Below are 23,390 nucleotides of genomic sequence, written 5' to 3'. Positions count from 1 at the left end.
CCTTCTTGAATATCTGAACGGCCCAAAAGGTAAAAAGACCGGTCGAGTAGAGGCCAAAGAAGATCGGTCTTTTTACCGATCAGACTTTTATGTACTTCAAATCGCTTGGGGAGTCACATTTAATCATATCATCTTACCTAAGCTTTTATATGGATTAGAACTCTGTGATCTGACTAAAACCGAAACCTATCTAATATATGTGCACAAGGATGTCTCAGGCAAAGCATTATAATTTCATCTTTTACATCAACTTCATTTCTGAGATGCCTTGGAGTTTTTACAAGATACTTCACTAATATTGGTCATTTAAAGTGATAGAGATGACGCGTTCTTTAGAAAAAGTAATAAGATTACTTTATTACATTTTAACGACCAACCAAATCAAATAAGAGCTTGTAAAAACTCCAGCTTGTCCCTCATTTCTTGAGTAAAACAATCTTCAAGCAAGAAAAAAACAACAGGAGAAAAAATTTCATCTATTTCATCTAAGAAAATTTACAATTTCCTTGTTACTTGATAATGAGCAGTTAGTTAAAAGTGCCACTTGTTATTAAGAGATGCCGGTATATGAGTATTGATTAATGATTGCAGCAATCGGGTCTACTGGAGCATGTATTTAACTTTAGTTTCTTTAAATTTTGGGAAAATTGCTCAAAAAAAATATTATCTTAAAAATGGCCATGCAAACTAAGTCCATCCACAATGATTATAAATGTCATGTATTTGTTGTAATACAATTCATTTCCATCTTTTTGTATAGAGAAAAATATTAAAGAAAATGGCAGATAATGAAGAAAGGTATACAACTTTTATTTGATTCAGTTGATACGTTCCTGTATTTGCTTAAAAATTAATGATACCCAATAAATGCCCCTACTGAAACTGAGAACTCATTTTTCCTTGTCAACATCAATTTTCAGGTACATAGGTCCTGTTGCGGTGTCAGACTACACACAAGTAGGGGATGTTTGTAACTTTGCAAAATGATTTAGATCAGCATGTCAGCTATCTTTCTTTCATTCATGTGATTACAAGAGGTTCAAACTGTAAATAGAAATTAAGACAAACATAAGTAACTAGAAACAAATAAATAAAAAAGAACTAAATTCTAAGACTAGAATGTGAAAAATGACTAAGTCCAGAACATGACAAATGGCTAAGTCCAGATCCTGTAAGAAAGGCATCTGAGAAGATGTATAGCTATCAAGATATCAAAATATATTGTAAAGAAAACTAGGAAAAACTTAACCTAACTTAACCTAAGTCCAGGTGTTGTGCCTCAACACTGGACTGATGAGCTGATGAGGCAAACAAAACAAAATGTGGCCATGCAAACAGAAAAGCAAAAGGAGTGGCTAAAAAAACTTACCAAATTGGCCACATGTGTGAGCTGGTGAAAAGTAAAGCCAATGTGTACACAAACCAACATATAGACAAGTCAGTCAATGTAATAGAAAGTGGTGCAAGTGTATATGTAAACAAATTCTAAGTCTCAAAATTTGTTTCTTCTTCTCATGTTGACACTTTCATGTCTAACACAAGAGTGTCACAAAAAGAGAAATCAGCTCAATTTATAGTGTGTCAGAAAAAAGGAGAGAAACTAATTAAATGGTAATTAAAAAATATAAACGTTTTTCCTATAAGCATAACACTATGTTAAGAACATCATTTTATAAGAAAAAATGTGCTTATAAATAAAATAAAGTGTTTTGTGTGATTTTTCATAGATTTTCTATAAGAACTAACTAGAAAAAGGAGTTAATTTTATCATTAACTCAGTTCATTTTACACTCCCCCCAAAAGGGAAAATCATTTATCTCAAATTTAAATCAATATCTTTAGCCACTTTGCCAAGCCCAGTCATTACATCCGAATTGTCTGCTCGATGGATAATGATTAAGCCACGCACGGCCCGATGTGTCGTCCGAAATACGTTTTCGTTTGGGTTTTGATACCTGATTGTTGCTTTCCTCGGCATACCGTCAGTTGAGTAGTCAAGTTCAACAACTTGACCATACGTGTAAGTTTTGCAGATTACAGAATCTACCTTTTGAAAGATGATGATGTCACCAACGTTGATTGAATCGCTTTTAAACCATTTCGTTTGGTGCATGAGTTTAGGGACATGGACCATAAGCCATGCTTCAAACCATGCTTCGTATATCTTCTCATTTTCCTTCATGACTTTTGAAGGATTTTGAGTTGTGATCATGATGCCATCAGGGTTGCGATCGTTATTCCGTCCAAGCAGCAATCGGTTTGGCGTAATCAAATCCATCACTTCAAAGTCTCCGGTGATATTACCGACTGCCAATGGAAGGTTGTTGATTGTGTTTGCAATTTTTGCTGATAGGGTCTCCCATTGCATAAGTGATAATCTTTCATTGTGGGCGTTCTTTTGGATGGAGATGTCCACTTCTTTGATTTTGCGTTCCACCTTTCCATGCATATTGTGGCCTTGTACAGGGCACAATTCAAAGTCAACGTTTCTTTTCTCCTTCAGTTGGAATTTGATGTCACGGAAGTTCAGTTTCATGTCTTTACATCCTTTGACTAGTTGAGTACCCTCGTCACAAAGAAGTTTGGCAGGGAACCCATGGTCGCAAGCAAATCGAGAGAGAGAGAGAGAGTGAACCATCCTAGATCATTAGGAATTGGCCTAGAAAAATTAAATATTAAATAAAATATCTCTAGGAAATTACTACGCGTAATAAAGCAAAACAATATAGCACTAAAAAAATAGACATTATGTAAAACTATTAATCATTCTACGCCATTCACAACGATCTTGCGCCAAAACAAACCAATTATCTTTACTGATATTAGCACGACGAAGTGCTTTATACATTCCACGCCCAAAAGTAAATTCAGGTGCGCCCCTTGGTCTACGATTTTTGACCCACGAAGATAACAATTTCCTCGGCATTCTTTCAAAAGACATTCTAGACACGTGGCCGAGCCACGACAATTGCCTTTTTGTAATATAAACATCAATCGAATGGATATTTAAATTTTCAAGTAACTCATTACTACTTATCCGGTGTAAATAAACGTGTCGACGATTTATTCGGTGCATTGAACGAGCACATCTATGATGAAATGTTCGTAATCGATTATAAAGATTTTCCGTTAAACACCAAGATTCTGCACCATACAGAAGAATGGGAAGGATGAGGATACAATAGGCAGAACCTTTGGCTTCATACGTTATCGATGGGTTTGAGAATAAAGAACTACGTAATGCACCAAAGGCATTACCTGCTTTTTTGATTCGACAACATACATCTTCGCTATCTTTACAGTCGCGGGTAATCATGGTGCCGAGGTAACAGAACTTTTCAACTACAGGGAAGAAATAACTTCCACCAAAATTGATATTTGAAAGATCAGTATCATCAAAAGTGGTAGCGTTTCGGTAAGATTTCTCAGGAACGGATACGAATAGAACTTCCGTTTTCGCAGGTTTGTCTGGATGTTCTAGGTCACCTTTATGGATTTCCATACCGAAAAGATCGAAATGTTCAACAAGTAGCGGTGAGTACTCAGCCAAAGTCTCGCGAGATTCGAAAGGTACTGCAGTGTCGTCTGCATATTCGGAGTCTTCGACTGGGAATTCGGAACCTTTGGCATTGTAACGACGACCCGTCATCTGGAAATCATTTTTTGTGTGGAAAAGACAGAGTGGTCGGTTCGTTTTCTTTCTCCAGGTGATCATGATTGCAGCGATGAAGATGGTGAACAGGGCCGGTCCTAATATGTCTCCTTGTTTGACACCTATTGTGCATTTCAGCGTGTGGGACACTTCGTCGACTACGAATTTCACTTGGAAGGATGAATGAAGTGATTTGAGCAGCGAAACGAGCTTCTTTGGCGTACCGAATTTCTCAAGGACCATCCATAGAAGTTGGCGAGGGACCCTATCAAAGGCTTTGACAAGGTCTAGAAACAGTATCCAGGTCTCTTGATTATGCTCTCTGCGTTTCTTTATTGTCAGCTTGACAGAAAACACCGCATCTACGCAACCCCTATCTTTTCGAAAACCGCATTGAGTTTCATGATCTAGGCTCTCGATAAGTGGTTGAAGTCGACTGTGAATCAGGATAGCAATTACTTTATAAGAGGATTCTAAGAGCATAATGCCTCGATAGTTCCCGGGCTTTCTTAAATCCCCCTTTTTAGGTAATATCCTGAGGAGACCAGTGTTCCAATCGGTAGGGCAAATTTCGTTCACCCATATATCAACGATAATATCTTTAAGTAGATTAAAACATACGTTGTCGTCAAGTAGAGTTTTGAACATTTGAGGTGTAAGAGACGAATCTCCCGGTGCTTTGTTCTTGAGGCGACCGATGGCTTTACGTATCTCATTGCCATCTGGGATATAATCAATATTCGGGAAAATCGGTCGTTGTTCTAAGAGGTCTAACACAGATGGATCGAAAGTAGCTGGTCTGTCGTAGAGATTCTCAAAATGGTCACGGAACACATTAGCATTTTCTTCAGGGCTGGTACATCTGTCACCGTTCGGTTTCATCATCATCGTTTGCTTGCTTGGGGGAGGTTTTTCCATTCCCCTTTTTAAAAGTTTAATGCTGTCCCAATATGCCTGAGTACCGGTACGAGTAGTGTCTCTTTGATTTACTTTATCACAGACACTTTTAATCCAATTGTTCTTTGCCCTTGAGATGGCAGATTTCAACTGCTTCCGAGCGACACGAAGGTTTTCAGTGGTCCTTCTTGTAACACGATTCATTTTACATAGTATAGCAAGGTTTCTCTTTTCAATCAAATTTGACAATTCAGTTTCATTTTCGGTGAACCAGTCTGGACTAACACGAGCTTTTTGTGGCAATACAGTTGAAGCAGCAGAAGTCATGGCAGTGGTGAGAACTTCGTATTTATCAACAAGCGGATTCGAGTGTTGTATTCCATCATGAACTATTCGATTGAAATCTTTACTAGCATCAATGTCATTCAGTAAAACATTACTATCGAGCTTTCTCAGAGGATTACATTGTCGGGATTTTCTAAAGTTCAACATAATTTTCAATCTACATCGAATCGCAAGGTGATCGCTATCAACTAACGGTTGTCTTACTGATGCATCGGTAAAACGGCAAAAGTCTGATTTTATATCAGTTGTTTTAGTTTTGTTCGCTTTTTGTGGCATTCGGTCTTATTGGCTCGCGACACCAAAGAGTCCGGGAGCTTGAATGTTCTTCTCTGGGGAAAAGTGGCAGACGTTGTCCAGCGATCAAATCCTCCGTTGAGACGAACAGCTCTTCTTTCACCACATTTTGTTGCTCTTTACATCATGTGTTGTTGATTGATGCTTGGTGTGGTGGATCACCCCCAATCACCCAGTTGTGATGGGGGATTTTCTTTCACCACCACACCTTCTTTTTAGTTGTATATCTATAAGAACAACTTATTCACTAATTCTTAAATGGAGTGAATTTTTTTATCTGTAAGCAAATCGAGTAAAGGCAAGAATAAACGCTGGTGCTGAATAGTTGTCCATTAGTTTTATTGAGATGGCAGATGTTGAGCAGCAGCATAGAACCAATAACCATACTTTGACTGTTGTACGTTTGTGATGTGGATGATACGCTTGATATGGACCAGACAAGTCAATCTGTGTATGATAGAATGCTGGTGCTATTGTCAGGTTGTAGATGGAGACAGGGCCCATTGCCATGTCAACTGTACGTTTCATGAGGTAACGACATCTCTCACAAGATTCGCGTACTTGCTTCACCAGTTGTCTTCCTTCAATGATGTAGGCTTTCATCATGACAAAGCGATGTGTTGTCTCAATGCCAGAATGTTTTGCTGTGGGGTGATTCCAATGAACATCCATGACGATTGATAATGCAATTGGTGAATTTTTCTCCAAGATAGGAACACAAAATAAAGTTTGACTCAAGTCTTTCATGGCATTTGTGTATTTTCCGACAATCGTCACTTCTTGCTGTGGAAGGATCCGACCAGTGTAGATGAGGATACCATTCTTTTCCTTTGATATCTTGTGATATTGGGGTGGTTTGAGAAACTTCTTGACTTCCAGAGTACCTTTACGAAAGAAGTACTCCTCTGCATCTGTTTCTTTGTGAGTTTTTGATTTCCATATCTTCATGCAGATGAACTTCAGGACAATGTTGAGGACACGGATCACTCTTTGAAAGCTGTGTCTGTTTGGGTCGATGATGTATTTGGAAGATTGGTATCTCTTCTTGAGTTCGGATAACCACTCAGATGTTGTTACGTGAACATCAAACTGGTTGATGGATAGTTCATTCTTGGCTTCGACTATCTCCTGATTGTCCAATTTTATCTCATTTGCACGTTTTGCTGGAAATTCAGAGGTAGGTAGTTGCATCCAAGGTTGACCGTTTATCCATTGCGAGTGTTGATCAACGTCACTGATTGTTGCACCCTTTCTGGTGCCAACATCAGCAATCATCTGTTTCGATCCAACATGGAGCCACTGATTCTTGTGCGTGAAACGATGAATCTCAATGACTCTGCTTCTAACCCATTGTTTCAACATCTTTTGCTCGTTTGAAATCCAATGAAGAGATATCTGGCTATCTGTGAACTTTAAGGATGATTTGAAGAAGGATCGGAATGAGCAGCGAACAATCTCTCCTGTGTGAGCATTGATTAGTGATGCAAGTAGTTCTGCACGTGGAAGAGTCAGATCCTTTGGAACCATCCTTGATTTGGCAAAAACCAATTGAGAAGAGTATGATCCATCTTTACGAAGAAAACGACCATAGATGCAGATGCACATTGTTGTCTTGCTAGCATCACCAAAGTCCAAGGTCTCCACATCGAGTGAAACAGCATCAGCAGGTACAACAAGTCGTTGGAATCTTAACTGGTCGATTTTTGTGATTGTGTCAAAATGAGACAGCCAGATTGGTCTTAGCTCATCTGGTATTGGGTCATCCCAGTCAAGCTGTCTGTCGCACAAGTCTCGTAGATCGATCTTCATGGCGGCCACCAATGGTGCGATTTTACCAAGAATGTCGAAAACTTCGGCAACTTTAGATGAGCAATGTCGTCGAGTTAGCACGTTAGGGATTACATTCGAAGTCTGTGTATTCTTCTTGCCTCTGCGTTTCGGCGCAAAGTTCAAATCTTGAATTGACAATGATAACTCGTCAGTTTTGGAGAACCACTCCATTCCTCCGACACCAACAGAAACACCGTCTTCTGTTAGATGTGATCAACGGATTAGAATAGGTGGATTAAGAACTCATAGAAAACACTCCTCGTTAGGTTATCAAACTTTTTTACGAGTTTGCTAGCAATTAAAACTTGATAAGTTGTAAAAAAGTTGTAAAAAATCATTACTTTCAACATTTTCATTGGTCATTACGTATCACGTGGTACATTTTAAATAAGAAAATGCACTTTTTTAGCCCTTTCTATCCAATGCAGAAATTAGCCAAATAATTTGAAATTTATTTTCCTAATTCTAAATACAGTCTTCTTTCACCAGTATGCAACCCATTCGTGACCCATCGATAGTTTCTTAGTTATAGACCATACGTTAATTTTCACTTATCTGAAGATTGCCATTGACAAAAGATTAAAAATTTACATTAAAACTGGTCTAGCGTTTGTTGATGCTAAAACTTAAGTGCAGGATTTAAAATATTTGCAAAATCATCAAAATTGATCGAATCATAGGACAAATTCGTTTTCGAAACTGTATAAATTGGAAAATTGTTCTTATAAAAACAATGAAAAAACTAAACGAGGAGTGCGCAGAGTCATTTACAGATTTTTCTTGTAACAATGAGAAGACAATGGATTTCTCTTGGGAGCAACGAGAGAAGTTAATCCACCTATTCTAATCCGTTGATGTGATGGTGGATCTTCTCCAGATATGGTGATGCCTTTCAGATTGAAAGCACCTTTTGATGTCACAATTTGTAACTCATCAGCTCGTTTGTGAGCTGCTTCAATGGTGTGATCGCCAGTGATACAATCGTCCACATAAACGTCATGTTGGATGATTTCATTGACTTCTGGATATTCCTCGTTGTTCATCTCAGCAATGCGTCTGAGGGCGAATTCTGATTGATTCCCACTTGATTTGATCCCATAAATCAAAGTCTTGATGACTTTTTCCTTTGGAATCTTGATTGGATCTAATTCTTCCTGCCAAAGGTAACGTTGAAGTGTCCAATGGTCTTGATGCAATTTGACTGTGTTGTACATCTTGCTTACATCACTGTGTATTCCTACTGGACGAATTTGAAATCTGATCATGATCTCTTGAAGCTTGTTGAGGTTGTTACTTCCCTTTGCCAGAATGTCGTTCAGACTCAGTCCTGATGCTGTTGCTTGGGAAGCGTCAAAGACGATGCGGCATGGAGTGCTGATAGAAGAAGGCTTCCAAACGGCTCGCCAAGGTATGAAATTTTGTATGTTACAGCATTTCCTGTTGGGATGATGGGAGATCTTGAACGTAACCAACGTATCCCAGTGAATGTAGTTTTTTCTCAGATGCAAGTATGTCGAGCTTGTCCTGTTTGTTCTCAGGTTTTCCAAGTTTCCTGAGCTGTTGATTGTAGACTTTCATGGCAATGTCCTTGTTTGGAGCCAGTCTTGATGGATCTTTGATGAGCGGAAGCATGGCAGTTACAGTTTGAGTGTTGGAATCGATTGTAATCGATGAATTGATGAGTTCTTGCTCAGCTTCCTCTTTGATGCTTATCATCTCAATACGTTCTGATTTTTTACATGATTTGCAATTCCTACACTTCATACAACGATAAGTGATTGTGCCTGATGATTCAACTTCGTCAAAGCGTTTGAGTTTGTTGGTGAAGGATAATCTCTTGATGTCTGGATTTGTCTGGATACCCCATCTGTAGAGTTTGAGTTGATCAGTGAAGAAATTGAAAGTTTTTTCCTCAGTGAAGTATGTTTGATGAATTGCAGTGAAGATTTCATGTGGTCCTCCGATCACACCTCTTCCACCGTCAAAGTTGTTGAATACAGATTCGTAAATTCCCAGACCAGATGGTAGTTGGAAGATAAGCTTAGGATGATAGCAAATGAATTTCATACCCACCATCAGGTGTACATCCCCACCAACTGTGGCTGCTGGCTTTGGAAGCATTGATGTAGATATCCACTTGTGGTGTATGTCTGCTGGATATCTTTCGTGACGTCTGTCAGTGGATATTGTGGGAATGTTTCTGTGATGGATTCCATACAGATTCCTGAGACGAGGGCTTCTTCTCCATTGAACATTGGTAGTCGAACACTGTATTCGCCATGTGTCGTCATTGTTGATGTGCAGCCAACTCCTCCAATTCGTTTTGGTTGTGCTGAGAGTTGAGTTGCGTTGCCACCAAGAAGTGGGATTGCTGACTTCTTGACGATAAAGTCAGAACATCCATTGTCGAAGAATAGTGTCAAACGATTGTTGTTGATGTTGATTGATTGAAGAAGATAGATTCCTCTCTCATCCTTGTCTTCTGGAGTTGACTTCGTTGGGAAGGCTGAATAGTAGATGCTGATGTCCTTGGCAAATGTTGGAAGGTTGGCGTTCTTCATGTACCTGTCTTTGAAGCGTTGAAGGACTTCTTGATTTGCTGGTAGGCTTTTGTGTTCCTCACAGACAAGAACATGCTTGCGGATGGGATACTTCGCATGGGATTCATGTGGGCAGATGAACGTATCTTGACATTTCCCATCTCGATGTCGTCCAGTTGAACTGCTGGCACCAGGAAACAAGCATTGATGACAAAATCCCTTCTTTCGGAGGAAGGAATATCGGTTTGCAGGTGTCATCTCAGCAAATTGCTTGCAGGTAAAGTATTGAATGAGTTGCATCTTGTTAGGTCCAATGGTTGCCACGTGATCATTGCTGCCAATGGAACTGTCGCATACAGAACATGTTGGATCTTGAGGTGGGCCATTCTGATAGGTGTTGCCTGATGATGAACCTTTGTTGCCACGGTTACCTTTTTGATCTTGTCGAGGTGGCTGTCGTTTCTTCTCAGGTGCTGAGCTGTAGATAAGAACTTTCTGCTGTTCAAGCTGCAATTCCTCTTCGAGGAATTGGATGAATCGTAACCAGGTGGTCTTTGGTGAAAGCGTGTCGTTGGAGATTGAAGTCAGCCATCTTGTCAATCTAGTGGAGCCAATGGTACGGTAGATTTGATTCAGACCATCACCGTAGAAAAGATGTTCTTCGATTTGGTGCTGTTCAGCTAGTGAAATCAATTCCTTTAGTGTATTGATAAGGTTGTTCAGAGTGTCGATTAGATGTCTTCGACCAAGAGATTCATTTTCGATGATCGTTTTCAGCTTCTTTGCAAGTAACAGTTTGGTGTCTCCGTAGGCAGACTTCAGCCGGGCCCAGATGACGTTGATGTCTTCGAGGGATTTGACAAGGGATAAAGCACCTCCTTTTAGCAGATTGTTCTTTAGCAGATCAGGTAGCATATGATGTGGAGTTGTTCGTTTGTATATCTTCTCGAAGGCTGTCTGAAATGTGTAGATGTCCATTGAACTTTCATACCCCGAGAATTTGTCCAGTTTGATGTTGAGCTTGGATTCATCAAATGTCCGTTGTTTGTAGACGTCTCTGGAAATGATTTCCTTGTCAAGGTCTCCTTGATATTTGGTCTCAGATTCGCAAAGCTTTTTCTGGGCTATGCCGATTTTATCAAGTTCAGTGAGAAGCGTTGGATCAGTGATATCTTGTTGAAGTAAACGTTCATACCTCTCTGAAATAGTGATGACAGTGTTGTTGATAGATGTTGATGCCTCCTTGAGTTGAATGAGATTTGCGTCACTCAAATCCTTGAAGTCAGATATCAGGGATGGCTTGATGTTGTCAATCGTTTGCTTGATTGATTCAATGCTCAGCTTGGCGCGTTTTGCTTTGGCATCATCGGATATCTTTGTTGAATCCTGTTCATTTTGATTGAGTTGTCGTTTGTACGCGTGGGATGTTGATAACACCCAAACGATGCTGACGCAATAAAGCACGTATCTCTTCCAATCTTTGAAGAATATTGTTCAGTTCTGTAAGCGGACAGCCAACTACTTTTACTTCATCGACAATGTCGCCTACTTCTTCTGACATGAGGATAACTTTGTTCATGACAGATGCCATTGTGAATAAGGGATTTGACGTTTCCGCTCTGATAGAGTCGATTGAAGAAATCAATTGTTCAAGTGATGAAGAATGAGTGTCGAGTGATTGTAAAGTAGTTTCAAGCGTAAGTTTATTTACCTCAACTGATTTGATAATTGGTCGTAGAGTGATGTCGTCAAAGTTTAAGTCAGACGGCAAGTTATTTGAGTCAGTATATTGTTGATGAGATGAATCAAATACAGATTGTTGATGTGGGGGTTGATCGACTACGGATCGGAGTTGTGAAGATTGATCAGCCATGGATCGGAGTTGTGAAGATTGATCGGCTACGGATCGGAGTTGTGAAGATTGATCGGCTACGGATCGGAGTTGTGAAGATTGATCGGCTACGGATCGGAGTTGTGAAGATTGATCGGCTACGGATCGGTCTTGTGAAGGTTGATCAGCTATGGATCTGTGTTGTGAAGATTGATCGGCTACGGATCGGTCTTGTGAAGGTTGATCGGCTACGGATCTGTGTTGTGGAGATTGATCGGCTACGGATCGGTCTTGTGAAGGTTGATCGGCTACGGATCGGTTTTGTTTGGGAGGAACCTTCTTCCCAGTAGTACCATAAACTGCAAAGTCGTATGGTTCGATGTGTCGGCGTGGTCTACCAGACATACAGGTTGCACTTTGTTTGAATGTTGCGGTGTCAGACTACACACAAGTAGGGGATGTTTGTAACTTTGCAAAATGATTTAGATCAGCATGTCAGCTATCTTTCTTTCATTCATGTGATTACAAGAGGTTCAAACTGTAAATAGAAATTAAGACAAACATAAGTAACTAGAAACAAATAAATAAAAAAGAACTAAATTCTAAGACTAGAATGTGAAAAATGACTAAGTCCAGAACATGACAAATGGCTAAGTCCAGATCCTGTAAGAAAGGCATCTGAGAAGATGTATAGCTATCAAGATATCAAAATACATTGTAAAGAAAACTAGGAAAAACTTAACCTAACTTAACATAAGTCCAGGTGTTGTGCCTCAACACTGGACTGATGAGCTGATGAGGCAAACAAAACAAAATGTGGCCATGCAAACAGAAAAGCAAAAGGAGTGGCTAAAAAAACTTACCAAATTGGCCACATGTGTGAGCTGGTGAAAAGTAAAGCCAATGTGTACACAAACCAACATATAGACAAGTCAGTCAATGTAATAGAAAGTGGTGCAAGTGTAAATGTAAACAAATTCTAAGTCTCAAAATTTGTTTCTTCTTCTCATGCTTGACATGTTGACACTTTCATGTCTAACACAAGAGTGTCACAAAAAGAGAAATCAGCTCAATTTATAGTGTGTCAGAAAAAAGGAGAGAAACTAATTAAATGGTAATTAAAAAATATAAACGTTTTTCCTATAAGCATAACACTATGTTAAGAACATCATTTTATAAGAAAAAATGTGCTTATAAATAAAATAAAGTGTTTTGTGTGATTTTTCATAGATTTTCTATAAGAACTAACTAGGAACAAGTGAAATTTTCTATAAATTAAATTCTAACAAAATAAATTATTTTCTCTTTTTCAAACCAGAAATAGGAGTTAATTTTATCATTAACTCAGTTCATTTTACAGGTCCATTCAACATGTAGCTTGTTTTTCTTATTTGTTTTGTCCATCCATTTTAGAGCGCGCTCAAGAAGAGCATCTCGTAGACGTAGTGTAAGTTCTTTTCTATTCAATTTTTTTCTGATTTATTAGATTTTTTACACAATATACTTCTAAATTAGGAGAGAACGAAGGAAGTGACAAAATCAAACTTAAAATTTTTCTTTTTACTTTGTTAGACCTGAGACTTTGATTGCTTTGTTTTAGTGCTACACCTACTCTGTCAGCGCTCAGTTACCTATTGCCTATCCAAGCTACTCGTTCTCTGATTTATGGAACCGAACACCTTTGAATTGAAAGATGAAGGCTCTACCAATTTGTATAATATACATTTTAGATCTGAGTCAGTCTATTATATAAAACTATCTTTGATTTTTGTAGTGTTTGAAGACAATTGTTGGAAATCAACAGGTAATGTTTGATTTTTCGCCGTTTCTATTTGACTTTTAATATAACCATACTTGGTTTGGGCTATACATGCCTCCTTTTCATGAGATAAATTAGAAGATTTGCAGCATAATACATTCTAATAGCAACATTTTGCTAATGTTGTAGTCGAAGTTCTATAAAAATAAAATATTAAACATTAGAAGCATAAAAGTGGACTTGTTGGAAAAGTACAATCACTAACAAACAATATTTTCTCCCATTTTTAGGATGACACCACTGGGTAAATATGGAATTATTTTGTTTGGCAATGCAAAGAATGTTTCCAAAGAAATGTGAGCTTGCTGATCTTTCAAAAGCAATCCAATTTTTATGATTTACTTGTTGCATAAAAAGTATAGATATTTGTTTTAATTCTTAAATTCAACACTTTTAACCTCGAAGCAATTCAGACCTCAATTCAATGTTTTACCTGGCTTTTAAGGTAATAAAATAATGTCATTTTTCATTTTTTGTGAAGTAAAGCAATGGTTTTTCATATTATATAGACCAGCGTCCGAGATTCAAAAAAGGCCTTAAAAATGGTTTTCGTAGGGCACCCCTTAGATCTAAATCTCGAGATATTTTGGTTTAAATATTGAAAATTATCGATATTTTTTGCTGAGTCAGCAGTTTTTCAGCATATTTATCCACCTTAAAAGTGAATTATCTCTAGATCTATACATTGAAAGTTGACAAACCATACCATTTTTGGATACTACTAATTCAGGGCTATCCAGCTGTGGGAATGATTTTTTCTGAAAATGCTCCTAGGAAAATGCTGACGTCATCGGAAAACGCCCAAAACGTCGATTTTTCGCCTTAAAAATGCCATTTCTCGGCACTAGGTGGTCGAAACTTAACAAATAACCCCATTTTCTTTATCTACTTTTCACGCTGAATCCGTTGGTAGTCTCAGATATTTGATTTTCAGACTTCAAAAAAACCGTTAGTAAAGGGGGGACCCTTGATAAGTTCTATCGATTAACTAAAGATCGATTCACTCGAAAACTGCAGGAGATTCGAAGGGCAAATTTTTTTTGTCAATTCTACACCCTATTAGGAGCATAATATCAAAAATTTGCCCTGATCTAAGGGGTGCCCTACGAAGTGACACAATCCACTGCCTCGGCCGCTGGTCTAATAGGGTCTGTATATTATCTTTATCCATAGATCAACAAATCTCCAACCAAGGCAGAAAAGAGTTAGTTTTGACCATTACAGGAGTATGAAGTAAGCTATATTCATTCAACCCTGGTTCCCTCAGAAGAGTTCATTTACAATGCTAAATGGAACTTGAAAAGTTTTGTTTCATGACAGTTGAGGGAAAATATTTCTTGAGCAGTCCTGTGCGATATATTATAAAGACCGCTCTGGTCTGCATTTTATTCATTTTGTATAGAGCCTTATATCGAAAGATCAGTTTTTACATCAGACTTCGTGCAGTAAAAATGCCACTTTGTTACATCCTGAATAGGTTTTTCCAAAAAAACTTCACTTTTCAACTTTTTATTATAATATCTAGCAACTTTGAGAAAATGTTTTTTCGTGTCATGTTTCTATTCTTACTTCCTGTAGCTTGCATTTGTTACAGTTACTTTAACTAATTTTTTCCAATTATTTACAGGATTTTTGAAAAAGACAGCCATGAAAAAGGTGTGTCTCGGTTTTTCATTTCGAGTGCTGGATTTTTCTTTTACTCTCACAGGGCTGCAAATAAATATTTTTAGTCAATCGGACATCATGTCCGACAGAAATGAAATCCTGTCGGTCAAACTCAAAATCCTGTCGGTCATTCAATGTATAAATTTTTTTAAGTTACAGAGAAAGCGAGTAGGAAAAATAAAAGTGATCTTAGAAACACCCTTGGAAGTTACGAAGAAAGCAAGTTGATAAAAGTTAACTTAGAAACACTCTTAAAAGTTTTAAGAAGAAAGCGAGTTGATAAAAGTTAACTTAGAAACACTCTTGAAAGTTATGAAGTAAGCACAAGTTGATGAAAATGGTCTTAAAAAAACTCTTGAAAGTTACAAAGAAAGCGAATTGATAAAGTGATCTTAGAAACAAAGAAGGTTACGAAGAAAGCAAGTTGACAAAAGTAATTTAGAAACACCCTTAAATAAGTTACAAAGAAAGCGGGTTGATAAAAGTGATCTTAGAAACAAAGAAAGTAACGAAGAAAGCAAGTCGATAAAAGTTAACTTAGAAACACCCTGAAAGCTACAAAGGAAGCGAGTATTAAAAGAATAGGCTAAGTAAGAGACAGGGGTGTAAGAGATTTATTTTCAACTCTTAAGTTAATGGTTTATTCCTTTTTTCACTCGGACATCATGACCGACACAAAAGATTTTCAGTCGGTCAAATAGCTTTTTCAGTCGGACATTGACCGATGACCGACGCTTATTTGCAGCCCTGCTCTCAGGTACCTAATAGCCGTCCCCCCAATTAATTTTTTGAAAATTATCCACCCAGGACATTCTTATTCCAACCCCCGCTAATTAATTTTTGGGAAAATGTTTTTGAAAGTTCCCTCTTTTGTCCTAATTTTTGCTGTATTAGACTCCTTTTAAAATTTTCCACCCTGAACATTTTTATTCTAAAAAGGGGGCCGCCCTGCCCGCTTCTTAAATTTTGATACACCCCCCCCCCCCGGCTATTCGATTACTGTGAGTACCTCTGCTTTTTTTTAAGACTTACTACTTTAACTGGATTAAATTTCGCGAGATTAAATTTCGCGAGCTAAAAAAATTGCGAGTCAGAGTTTTAAAATATTTCGCGTGGATTTAATTTCCCGAATAAGCCAGAAAACAGCTGAAAATATAACAATAGCGTTCAGTTTGAGGTCGTTGTTGTTATTTTCTGCCCGCGCAGTTTGATTATTAGCCCGAGAGTGTCATTTGGGCCCGACGCGAAGCGGAGGGCGCAAATGGCACTAGAGGGCTAATAATCAAACTGCAAGGGCAGAATTAATGACAACAACGAACGAAAACTTAACGCTATTACTATTACAATCCATATCTGACATTCAAACAACGTTTTTCTAGCGTCAGTTAAGTCTTTTTGCTTCAATGCAATGTCTTCAACAAGTTTTGAGTACCCTTGCGAGCAGGCCGCAAATGACCAAAAAGTGTTTTTTTCTGACGTCGGTTTAGTCTCACCGCTTCAATGCAACGACTTCAATAAAGTTCCGAGCGGGCCGCAAATGACGTTATCGCCCTATAACCAGGGCGGTTAATGATATTTCAGCCCTCTATAGTGCGACGCCTTATTTTTCTCAGCGCGGGTATGACTATTTGAGTCATAGAACCCTTCAATACCGCCCGCCATTCGAATCTTTAATGGCTTACTTAATGACCGCTATATGGATAATAATAGCCATTTTTTGCCATAAATGGAGACTTGGAACTAGTTTCTCCCCCAAAAATACAATTTTAAAAGTTTTGTGGTGGATTTAATTTCGCGAATCAGGAATCTCACGCGTGTTCGCGAGTTTTAATTTCGCAAAAATGGGAAAAATTCGCGAAATCGCGAAATTTAATCTCGCGAAAATTAATCTGATTAAAGTACCCATTAATTCAATTTGAGGAACCGTTAGCAATAGATTTAGTTTTTTATATCATACTCAATAAAAATTCAAAACAAACTAAACAATTTTCCATCATCAAGCTAAAAACATACTTTAGGCTATGTCATATCTTTCTTTGTTTTGAGCGGCCGTATCCTACAAGTAGGTGAAATCTCGGTGGGGTGACTAGTGGCCAACCCATAGCAGTGCCTATAGACCAAGAGTAAGGCCTAAAAGCCTGGAACTGTCTATTGTGTAGACTAACACACCTGAACTAATTGACAATTGTTGTTTTGTTTACTTTTAGATGAAGAGGATGAAAAGGTGAGTTTACAACCCTTCTGTGCTCATCCCTGAACCTCAATATTACTATTTCCGCAACACGTACAGGTGTATCAGAAATTGATTTCTACTTGTGTTTCTCTATTTTCGTTTGTCAGCTTGACGTAGTATTTCCTTTATAATTTTATAACTCTTTCTAGGTTTATTCAGACTTCAGACTATAATGGATATGTCTTGTGTTTAAGCAAAAGGTCTTTGTCTAGGGTTGAAGATTATTTTGATAATTGCCCCTTTTTTTAAATGCTCCCCCCCCCTCGAGTAAACACTCCTACTGCCTAAAATCCAAAAAAAGGTGAACTCCAGGGCGTTTATTCGAAGTGATATGGTATATAATTTGTTAGAAGGAGTGACCTATAGTAGGGTTGATAAAGAATGAATGAATAAATGATTACTGGTTCATTTTTATCTCCTTATTATTGTTTTTTCTCATAGACTGAATTCTTGGATAAGACGTCTCACGCTGAACACGACATGGACCTCACCAGACTAACAGAACTTTCACCCAGTGGGGATGATTTGAATGAAACTCAAAAAATTCAAGATTTCTTTAAATTATTTTCTGATGACAAGCCAACTACAAAAAATGGAATGGACACGACTCTTGGGATGCCATCTCTACACAGTGAATCACCACATGTAAACAACAATAAAACCATCCTCAATAACTATGACGTTATGGACGAGGCTTCTGAAACATTTGTGTCTTTCCCTCTAGGTACGGTCTAAGCTGAAAAAGAAACTAAAATCTCTTCTGCTGACTTCTTGAGTAATTTTAAATCAACCAATGACAAGTCACCAAAGAAAGATAGCACTATTAACCAGATCTTGAATGCTATTGACACACCACCGGAATCCTCCTTAGTCTCAGGTAAAGACTTTCTTGCAAAGCTCATAAGTCATAAGACACCATCAGAAAGCGATGACCCACTTCCAGGGGCGATCGCTCTTGAACTTAATAACATAACCACATTAAGCGAAGCTTCAATGGATATTACAGATGATGAGAACCAAAGAGAACTATGATGTTAAATCAACTTAACATGTCTGCTGCTATCAGCCCATCCAGTAACACAAAAAATAGCTTGGAAGCTCATCAAGAAACTCTCACCAAAGATGATCCTCCTGAAAATCAAACCAACATTGACAACAAAAATGTTCAGTTGACGCCAACAAAAACAAACTTTCGTGACAAATTTGCCGACTCAAGTGATTTGGTTACTGTTTGTATCACACCTGATATCGAGACTGATGCATAGCCTGTAGCCCCTTCTACAGAAACACCCTCGTTCCTTGAAGATTTCAAAAATATCAATGTTGGACCTAAGGCTAACAAGAGTAATGAAACCACTGGCTCTTCCTTTATTATGGACTTCAAAGGGATGTGTGTGGATAGCCCTGTAGATAAATCACAAACTGAAATTAGTACTGAAGGACCAAAATCAAGTACTCAAATACAAAAAGGATTCTCCGCAACTCCAGTAAGCAGCTACAGAGACTATTGTTCAACTTACGGAAAATCACCAAATATCAGCAATATAACTAAAATCGCACTTGGAGATTCACCAACTAAAACAATCTCTATTCCAGCAACTCAGACTCCTATCTTGGTCACACCCAGAAGAAACGCCAAGGAGACTGCCACATCCATATCAAATGAAACACCATCTTTATCACATGATAAGCTTGCCCCTAAGGAAGACATCCACTCAATTTCACAATTAGTAGGGGGAAATTTGTTCGTTTTTTTGAGGTCGCTCGACTTTTTTAGTCAAAGCACTTGTTATACATTTTTGGAAAGCTAAGGGGTAGGGGAATCAAAATAACTTGGGTGCCAATTTTTTTTCGGACACTTTGGTGTGATTTTCGGACAAATACGACGGTCTCAGGCAAAAATCATGGGGTGAAAAATTAATGAAAATTTCAGCTTGAGAAAACGAAGACCTGTTGTATATTTTTGGAAAGCTCTCAAAAAATTAAGATTAGTGATATATTGCGAGTATAGGTGATTTCTTTACCTAACTCGAGTTATTAATCCTTAAAAACAGTGTTTTTCAGTGTTTTTCAGCCAGAAACAGCTGTTTTGTCCAGTTTTTGCGCTTTCGGAAGCTCAATATCTCGAGTTAGGTACTGAAATCACCTATACTCGCAATATATCACTAATCTTAATTTTTTGAGAGCTTTCCAAAAATATACAACAGGTCTCCGTTTTCTCAAGCTAAAACTTTCATTAATTTTTCACCCTATGATTTCTGCCTGAGACCGTCGTATTTGTCCGAAAATCACACCAAAGTGTCCGAAAGAAAATTGGCACCCAAGTTATTTTGATTCCCCTACCCCTTAGCTTTCCAAAAATGTATAACAAGTGCTTTGACTAAAACAATCGAGCGATTTTACAAATTTCCCCCTACTAAATCACAAAATGTCATCTTGGTAACACCAAAACGAAGCGTTTCAAAGAAAAGACCAGAAACAGCACCGGTCAGTGAAGCCAAGTCGACTGGAATTTCGTTAGGTGAAACCTCCGCTTTCGCATCTGTACCCATGAAAAGGATAAAGTTATCAAATGAGGCTGAACCGGTCAAACTACCCTCAGTGTCAACCATACTTCCAAGGCTTAACCAAACGTCTCCCAAGAAAAACTCAATAGCACCTTCCCGCCAAGAGCTGGTGGCAAGCAGTCAATCACCACAACTTTGTATCCCGACAACTGCCACACCAAAAGCCAACCCTCTTAAATTGCTGATGGAACAAAAAGAGGATGAAAATCCAACAATCAATGATATCAAAATGGCGTCCCCTCCAAAACAATTTTCATCAAATCTACCTATACCTTCAACTAATACAAACACATCAGTCCAGACCAAGCTCTCGTCTCCGACCAAACCTCTCCCTATCAACACATTGCCTGGAGGATCACCACCTCAGATACTCAACACAGACACCATATCTTCAATTCAAAATAAGGATACTAACCCACAAAGCCAATTCAAAGTCGCTGATGAGAAGAAGGATCCACAGAATCGCAGAAAAACGTTCACTCTGAGCAAGTCAGACTTACCCTTAGTCACCCCTTCGTCACCTGAGAAAACCAACGTCACCGAGAAACCGAAGAACGATCGACGGGTGACATTCGTTATTCCACCGAAACCCTCAACGACCGAACAGTCTCTTACTGAACAGTCTTCACTCAACGATAAGCCGAAAAACCAGACAATTGTTCTCGAGAAAGTCGACCAAAGTGAAAGTAAGAAGACAAAAAGCAACAAAGACCGAAGGTTGACAATCCAAGATATGATTCTGGCTGGCAACGAAAAATGCATTGATGATTCAACCAACTTCGAACAAACTCTTGTGTTTAAACCACCCATTGCTAATAGTTCAATGATGGTTTTTCCTTCTGATGGCTTGGTGTCAACTGAAATTACACCAAAAGCTCCTCCACTATCGACCAAGGAGACTACATCCAATGAGACATTTGTTGTCACTGAGACTAAGCAACAATCTGAATCTTCACCTGTCAAAAATACTAACTTTTTTGCTGCTGGAATGCCGTTTGAGCACCTGAACATATGGCTACAAAATCATAAACAGTATCATTTAATTTGGAGTTTTAAAACCTTTTCAAGCCAAAAAATACTTTCAAGAACTTAGAGTTGGTATTTTTTTATCTTCCAAATCTATTAAACAGTTCTCATGAAAGGTTTTTGAAATCTGATTGCAAAAAGTATGGAACACAAAAAACTGATCATCGAAACCGCTTAAAAAAGCTCAACAAACATAAAATTTCACCAATATTCTATCCAAATAGAGTATCCAAATATCCAACAATACAAATAGAGCCTAAACTAGTCAACCTCTTGGTGTTTGAATCAATTTTTTGTCGGTTGAATGCCTGACAAACATTTCGCACACGTTAAGTTATAATTATTCTGATAAAATGCAATTCATACCTCCTAATAATCAAGCAGATAGCAAGAGGGAAGTAATCATTACATAAGAGAACATACCTGTAATAATTTAGTTGGTGTTTGAACCTTCATCTTGAACAAAAATGAGAAAACATCCAAGCAAAATCAGTGTACAATTAATACAACTTTCAAAAAGTCTTTCAAAGCTTTTAGGTCAATAAGTATGAGCAGCCACTTCTGTGGGTGTATGTCAGAGCTACACTAAAATGAATAAACAACATTTGAAACATTGAATTTTCCTTCACAAGTCTCAAAATCCATAAAAAAATCAAAACATTGACCAAGAGCCAAAACGTGAATTTCAGGCGCCATCTTGGATTTGGTTCGGAACAAGAAAGCCCCGATTGCAGTAGAATCGGTTTTGTTTAGCCCACGCATCCAAAGACGGCCCGAGCAAATCGATAAATTTTATGCGAATGCCGCGATTTAATCGTGAAAAGTACTCTGAAATTTCAGAGTGTCGTCCATCAAAGAAAACCCGAGAACCTTCGCAGGTCTTCTTGCAGAACCATTCCCTTTAGAGCGCATGCGTGGAATGCATGGAGCACGAAGAGCTGCTTGGAGGTTAGATCGAAGCGCGCGAAAGTAGAGACTTGCCTTTACACTTGTTTTTTTTTATACCGTCGTCAAGACGAATTTTCCTTGTATTTTTACCAAAAGCGCCACTAGGTTGATAGGTATATTTAGATGACCTCCTCCTCTTTTGTTCCCACAGGTACGAGTTCCAGTAAAAAGAAGAGGCGTAAAAGAATGAACATGCCATCCAACCGGAAACCAAAAACCAAAGTAACGAAGGAGAACTCACCACCCATCCAGAAAAAGAAACACAACTTCCAGGCTAGGTATTGAATGTGAATTAGATACTTCCGCTTTGAATGGTCACTCTTTTTTACCATGTGGAAACCGTGTCAGCTAATTCGCTCAAGAATAGTTTCTAGTGCGCAAACCGAGTGGACTTTTGTTAATGGTTCATTCACCAGCTCAACTTCTTCTGATGCGCCTACCCACAGATATTTTATAACTTTGAATTTCATTTTCTCTTCTCAGTGATGGTTCGTTTACCGTGGAAGACCTCGATGACGCCACACTGTTGGTCAAATTCCCGAAGTACAAGCACTTTCACTGTCTCATCAAACACCAAGGTTCGAATGTTTTCTTAACAAGAACATGTTTTATGGTCTCTTCAGTTAACAATGCGTTACAAATCTTACTCCATATTTGTGTTCCTCGTGCGTGTTTTAGTTATAGAGACTCGATTTTATTACATTAGGTATGACTTCTGTATTTTCATTGAAGTCAATATTTATATATGGGCTTTGATTTTTACCAGCAGTAACTTTATCTGCAAGAACATCCTTAGAAGACTACTCTCGGGTACCTAATAGCCGGGGGTTTGGAATAAGCGGGCGGGGGGTTGGAATAAAAATGTCCTGGGTGGAAAACTTTTTAAAAGGAGGCTAATACAGCAGAATTAGGACAAAAGAAAGAACTTTCAAAAACATTTTTCCAAAAATGAATAAGTGGGGGGGGGAGGTTGGAATATGTCCTGGGGGAAAATTTTGGAAAAATTAATTAGCGGGGGCACAGGGGGGGGACGGCTCCATTAGGTACCCGAGAGTACCTATTAAAAGCCTGTGAAACGTACGAAACTCTAAACATGCTGTACTATTTCTTTTCGTTATTTCAGGGGATTCTCTTAATGGTGTCATTGTTGGAAGAAATTATCGTAAGAAACACTTTCTTTAGGATGGGCTCTTCCAGAAAATGTACATGGAGGTGGAGGATATCGTGTCCGGGGGTAGTGAAATATCTACAAGATTTGCTTTATCCGGGGGGTAAACTTGCTCTAATTTGAGGGTAATCTTGCTCTGTTTGGGGGTAATTTTGAGTGTCCAGGGGGTCAACTAATGCTTGATTAGGGGGGGGGTTAGACCTGCTATCCGGGGGGTTCAAAAGTCACGTGGGGAGGGTAAATTTTCAAAAAATGTTATATCCTTCCCCCATATTAAATTTTTTCTGGAAAAGCCCAATCGTTTCATCAATCTTTCGGAATTTTTGGACCTACCTCCGGGTACCCCGGTGGAGGTTCTATAAATTAACCCATGTCCGTTCGTTCGTTCGTCCGTCCGTCTGTCTGTTACCAGCTTTTCTCAGGATTGGCTCATTAGTTTTTTCTGATTTTTTGCACAATGATGCAAAATGGCAATGCCCAGAACGTGACGGAGCCCGATTTTTGAGATTTATTTAGGCAAATTTGGGCCAAAAACTACCTAAAAATAGGGTTTTTTGGACTTTGTGCAAAATCCT

At 38.5% G+C, this 23,390-nt stretch overlaps 1 protein-coding gene and 1 long non-coding RNA gene across 2 annotated transcripts; one reads left to right on the top strand and one right to left on the bottom strand.

Moving 5' to 3' along the window:
* Positions 1 to 764: 764 nt before the first annotated feature.
* On the top strand, positions 765 to 22,829 carry LOC136823525 (uncharacterized). The gene is made up of 11 exons (XM_067079712.1): positions 765 to 798; positions 12,803 to 12,836; positions 13,164 to 13,193; positions 13,439 to 13,452; positions 14,382 to 14,441; positions 14,836 to 14,864; positions 17,081 to 17,097; positions 17,548 to 17,830; positions 21,799 to 21,925; positions 22,131 to 22,225; positions 22,771 to 22,829. Exons 1-11 carry the CDS (start codon positions 779 to 781, stop codon positions 22,827 to 22,829), a joined length of 768 nt encoding a protein of 255 aa, XP_066935813.1. The 5' UTR covers positions 765 to 778.
* Positions 988 to 1,463, bottom strand: LOC136823532 (uncharacterized). The gene is made up of 2 exons (XR_010849045.1): positions 1,370 to 1,463; positions 988 to 1,044 (listed from the first exon to the last, which is right to left on the bottom strand). It is a non-coding gene; the product is annotated as an uncharacterized lncRNA (long non-coding RNA).
* Positions 22,830 to 23,390: the final 561 nt, after the last annotated feature.

The sequence above is a fragment of the Clytia hemisphaerica genome, unplaced genomic scaffold, assembly GCF_902728285.1.
Source record: "Clytia hemisphaerica strain Z4C2 unplaced genomic scaffold, Clytia hemisphaerica genome assembly, whole genome shotgun sequence".
In the NCBI taxonomy this organism is placed as follows: Eukaryota; Metazoa; Cnidaria; class Hydrozoa; order Leptothecata; family Clytiidae; genus Clytia; species Clytia hemisphaerica.
The sequence above is the reverse complement of the archived record's forward strand: the minus strand, read 5'-3'. Positions and strand labels throughout refer to the sequence as shown.

What these genes read in the sequence shown, in the direction of transcription:
- LOC136823525 (XM_067079712.1), top strand. Translation starts at nt 779, where the DNA reads ATGGCAGATAATGAAGAAAG. An exon ending in ATTTGTGTCTTTCCCTCTAG is followed by an intron (nt 17,831 to 21,798) that starts GTACGGTCTAAG and finishes TTGTTCCCACAG; the next exon opens with GTACGAGTTCCAGTAAAAAG. An exon ending in CTGTCTCATCAAACACCAAG is followed by an intron (nt 22,226 to 22,770) that starts GTTCGAATGTTT and finishes TCGTTATTTCAG; the next exon opens with GGGATTCTCTTAATGGTGTC.